Source organism: Sitodiplosis mosellana, unplaced genomic scaffold, assembly GCF_009176505.1.
Source record: "Sitodiplosis mosellana isolate CC-2019 unplaced genomic scaffold, AAFC_SMos_1.0 Smas_scaffold_27, whole genome shotgun sequence".
Taxonomy (NCBI): domain Eukaryota; kingdom Metazoa; phylum Arthropoda; class Insecta; order Diptera; family Cecidomyiidae; genus Sitodiplosis; species Sitodiplosis mosellana.
This window is the reverse complement of record NW_022595269.1, coordinates 179681-184798: the sequence shown is the minus strand read 5'-3', so window position 1 is coordinate 184798 and position 5118 is coordinate 179681. Positions and strand designations below refer to the sequence as shown.

Below are 5118 nucleotides of genomic sequence, written 5' to 3'. Positions count from 1 at the left end.
ATACCCCAGAGCATTGAATTTACTATCTGGGCAACGGCTGCTCTCCAGGATCACTATACATGAAGCATTGGACACATTCTCACACCATTATTAATGTATAAAAAATACATTCTACATGTACATACATAGGTACAAATTATTTCACATTTTGCGCAAGCAGAGAGACACTTCGTATTTAATATTGTGGAAAAATAATTCCAACCACTCGCTCATTTACTTTGAACCAACTTTTTGCAAGGGTCTTCTCTTCTCAATCATTTTAATTTCGGCCTATTTTCATCTTTCTTCAATCCTTCTTCTCTTTTAACTAAGACATGGCTACTTACCGGCTTGAATCGCCATGTGCAAAGCGGTTAGTCCTGATTGATCTTTCGTGTTAATGTCCACACCGCATGCAACTAAGCCATTAATCATGTTAACATAACCTAAACAATCAAGTGAAACAATAAATCAATTACATTTCATTTCAACGCACAATTAACCATTATTACCATTTTTAACAGCGTTCTGAAGGGAGTCGTTCCGATATCGTTCAATACGTACGCCATTTCTGGTCAATGCGTTGATCACATTGCTACTAGCTATATTTTTTTAAAAATTAGAATTGATAATGAGTTATTTGTTTCATCGAACGAAAAACTAGATTATTTCATGAACATTTAGTATTTGCATCAAGTAACTACCATTGCGTGTGATGCAGCCAAAGTAAGCCGATCCCCAATTCAATCGGTGTAAATAAAAATCTGCTTTATTTTCGATTAACAGTAGAGTGATTTCGTCATTACCTAAATAAAGGTGTTCAACTGTTTACTTATTTTACACAGTACAATTGAATAAAACTTACCTTTCTTAAGGGCCAGCATAAGTGGAGAATGTCGTTGGTTATCTTTCGCATTGACATCAGCTGAATTATTTATTAAACATCTGACCATTCGATTGGAGCCTTGATTTTACAAGCAATGAAACCGATTTTTTTAAATGATTTTCCTTCGAACTTGGAAGCAAACTCACCAGTCTTAATTGCAACGTGTAGAGCCGTATTTCCTGATTGATCTCTCACGTTAATGTCCACACCGCATTCAACTAGGGTATCAACCACTTTGTCATAATCTAAATAATGAATCAATTGCATTTTAATTACATTTTTACGTACGAATCCATTTTTTTCTTGATTACCATTTTTAACAGCAATAAACAGGGGTAAATTTCCATTTAATCCAACAGCATTTGCGTTAGCGCCATTTACTATGAGTACTTTTACGACATCAGCGTGTCCTTTTAAAAGTTCAAAATTTGAATTTTAGCAGATTCAGATGGATAAACAAAATTACCTCTACGTGTAGCAAGATGCAGCGCCTGATTCAGTGTTGTCCGTAAGTCCTTACAATTTTTAAATAAGACTTCCGTCGAAAAAGCATCACCTAAATCACCAAATGACACATTTTAAATTATATTCTTTTTTTGCGCTTAAAGCATATTATGTTCAATGAATACCTTTTTCAATAGCTTCTCTGAATGCAGCTGTTGAGTTAACGTCAGCATAAATACCCTTTACGTTTAAATTTCTGATGAGCGCATTTTTTCTAGTTACGCTTGCGACTATGAATTGATTAGAAAAATAATTTTTAAACACTCAGCTCATTGAATTCCAACGTTTCTTTCGACGCTGTATGCATTTCATGTTTGTGGGTTTGACAATTAGCGGGAACATACACAAATATGTTGATTTGTATGAAAATAATTTGACATTTGTATGAAAATGTTGTAAAGAATGTAACTGTATTAATACAAATTGAAATTCCAACCCATTTGAACATACTCGTTTGAATTGCACAATGAAATATGGATGCTTTCCATTCACCTAGATCAAAATCGAGATCTGATCCATTTTCAATGAGCATTACAGCAATTTCTCCGTGGCCTGTTCCAATAATCAATAAGAAAAATTAATTTGAATGATATAAAAATCCATTTCGATGGTTTTTCTGGGCCACCGTATTCGAATTTGTTGTCCGTTTTCAATTTTTTACGATTCAATGGTGTTATTCATTGAATTTAAATGATTTGTTTGTTCACCTGCTTTGAGTGCAGCGTAAAGTGACGATTGACCATTTTTGTCTGCAATGCTAACATTGGAATGTTTGGCGATCAATAATTGGGCAATGTCTTCGAAACCTAAGCGCAATAAGAAATAGTAGATTAAGCACTGTCACATTAGAATAAGAACAATATCCGGCTGATTTTTATCGATGTCATTTCCCTTTATTACTTTTCAAACTCGACTACCAACCTTTCTCAGCGGTAATGTGGAGTGGTGTTTGGCCATTTTCATCGAGAATGTTTGGATTTACACCGTTATCGATTAACAGCTTTACTACACGATAGGAGTCTGTAGACATAATATTAAGTGAATGACATTTTGACCTGACCCATATGCTTCCTCTGCGGTGAAACGAAGCCCGCCGCGATGAACAGGCGAGATAGTGCACACATCATTAGCGAGAGCAGTACAGCACACTGTACTGCTCTCGCTCCAACACACTCTGCAAGGCGCATAATACGAACTGAGCATAAAAGCGTAGAGAGCCAACACACGGACACGCGCATGTTACAACGATTGAGTGTGCATAGGACTGAGAACACTCAATCGTAGTAGCCATGCGTACTGATGTGTGTTGGCTCTCTACGCTTCTATGCTCAGTTCGTATTATGCGCCTTGCAGTGTGTGTTGGAGCGAGAGCAGTACAGTGTGCTGTATTGCTCTCGCTAATGATGTGTGAACTATCTCGCCTGTTCAACGCGGCGGGCTTCGTTTCACTGCAGAGGAAGCAAATGGGGAATTATAATAATTTTAAGAGAATATTCACTCTTCTCTGCAGCCATATGGATTGGAGTTTGTCCATTATCAAATCGTAAGCTCATATTGATTCCATTCCGAATCAATGAATTAACTTCATCGGCATCACCTAAATAAAAAAATATTTCGTTTTTAACGTAAAATCTATTAGTATTATAAATGTAATCTGACTGTGTTCGATTGCACGACGCAGCGAATCCAATTCGGACCGGGATATTGGTGAACTTAAAAAAGTTGATAAAGAAACCAATTTTGTAAATGTTTGCGATGAATGCATGCATGCTGTTCTTTTAATATTTTGACTCACTCATCATCCTGCTTATCTATTGAAAATCATCACACCAAAATTGAAATCAAGAAAATTGGTCAATGTAGGTATCGAAATAAATAGTCGATGTCTCAATTATAAAGTATTCAATTGCAATTAGGTATTACCTGTCAATAATCCATTGAAACTTGTCACAAGAAGTGACATCGCCAATAACAAACCGCACTTCATTTCGATCCGTCCAAATTCAATTTGTTTCGGAATCGGAATTGTGAAAACAAAGCACTGATTAAAAAAAGCACAAATAATTGTAATTATTTGGTACAAAGGCACTACTTTAAGAAGCGAAAATCGTCCACCGACTGCAATTAACTCTTGTTCCATACTGAGTTTGATTTCAAATTGTCTATCATCCATTTACTTCAATAGATTACAATTTACGAGTATGTTGTATGGTAATTTGTCTTATCTCTTCTTACAGGAAGAATCCCACATTCTCTTCCTCCAAATTCGTCATTTCTAATCATGTTCTGGTTTCAATATTCCATACATCATGTGATATCGTCAAATTCAAATTTTTGACTGTAGTCCGGACACAGAATAATCATTGTTTTTTCAGAGTCACGAGTCGAGGTCAAACAAATAAAGTCTAAGCAGATAGTAGAGAATAGAAAAAGCGATAGTTCTGTCCGAATAAGCCAAATTTCAATGTTTTTATTGATTCTTCGTTGAGATACTAACGCAAATTACATTTTGAGCGTAAAAGCATCTGTGCAAAATGCTAATGGCTTGGTTTAAGAACAATTAGATCGAATTCGATTGTTCCGGGCTGGTTCAGTTTGTTCTCTGAAAAAGGGGAAAAGAGTCAGAACAAAGAGAGCCATAACGAGAGAGTTGAATTGATTTCCAGTCTCATAATAGAACAGTATATAGACTATGTCGAAGTCGAATGGATTTTGGAGGATGTGTCGAATGTGAACATCAAAAAGAGAAATTGATAAGCTTAGCGTATCGTTCTTTCACAGAATGAAGAGAACATGGAACGATATTGAATGTAATGGTGGCTGAGTGCATGCCAAACGATTTTGGGCAGCCGTTAAATTCTCTAATTCGAAAAACGAAACCGCATACAAATACAAGTTGGCCACGAATATTATAAATGTCATGATTATTTTGCAAGGAGTGATTTTTTTTAGATCTCAAGCCACCATCACACCATTCCATTGCCGTTTACCGAAGTATTGCCTAAACACGCTGTATAATATTTACGGGCACAATTACCATTGTATTACAAGAACTTGGAAATGTGTGATAGATATGCATATGAACTTGTACAACGTACACAGTGGTACGATCGGGTATGGTCTTTCGCACGATTTTCAGTCCCAATCATGAAAAATTAAAAAAAAACGTCGAAAATCTCAAATGCGCAATTCATTCATCATCATCAAAAATAGATAACATGTGCAACTTTGAACAACTAATCATATGCAGTATTCGTTTATCTTCACGAACCTGTCTCTACGGCAACAACAAATATATTTACAAACGTGAAAAATATGTTTACAATACGTACATATTTTTCAGCTGGATTTGATTCGTTTATGATGAAGAAATTTATGCCAGATCCAGACAAAAAGTCAATATTCAAAATTTAAATATAACCATGATTACATTGCTTCCTACGACTGCTAGTGTCAAACGTAAATGCACAACAGCGACAAGTCACATAATACTAAACGCATCCATTCTTAATGGGAACCTAATGTAATTTTTTCGCGCGGAATTTGAAAACAATGACAAATGAATGGGTGCGTTTAATATTATGCAGCATACTAGCGATGGTTGATTGCTTCGTTTTTTTTTCTTTCAATTTTTACAAATTTTTTTCAAAGGTTGAACTCGCTCATGTTTCGATGAGTTCTCAAAAACAATTCAACTCGCTTGAATCAATCCAAATCTATTGAGTCCGTAGAAAAATCCTACGACAAAT

The 5118-nt window shown here is 35.6% G+C and overlaps 1 protein-coding gene across 1 annotated transcript; it reads right to left on the bottom strand.

The window, feature by feature from the left end:
- Positions 1–47: 47 nt before the first annotated feature.
- LOC129568862 (putative ankyrin repeat protein RF_0381) lies at positions 48–3439 on the bottom strand. Its single transcript, XM_055447190.1, has 15 exons — positions 3293–3439; positions 3165–3180; positions 3029–3081; positions 2868–2966; positions 2291–2389; positions 2077–2175; positions 1820–1921; positions 1495–1599; positions 1332–1421; positions 1177–1275; positions 1012–1110; positions 845–943; positions 684–785; positions 492–581; positions 48–425 (listed from the first exon to the last, which is right to left on the bottom strand). The coding sequence occupies exons 1-15, from the start codon at positions 3354–3356 to the stop codon at positions 319–321; spliced, it is 1323 nt and encodes a 440-aa protein (XP_055303165.1). The 5' UTR covers positions 3357–3439; the 3' UTR covers positions 48–318.
- Positions 3440–5118: the final 1679 nt, after the last annotated feature.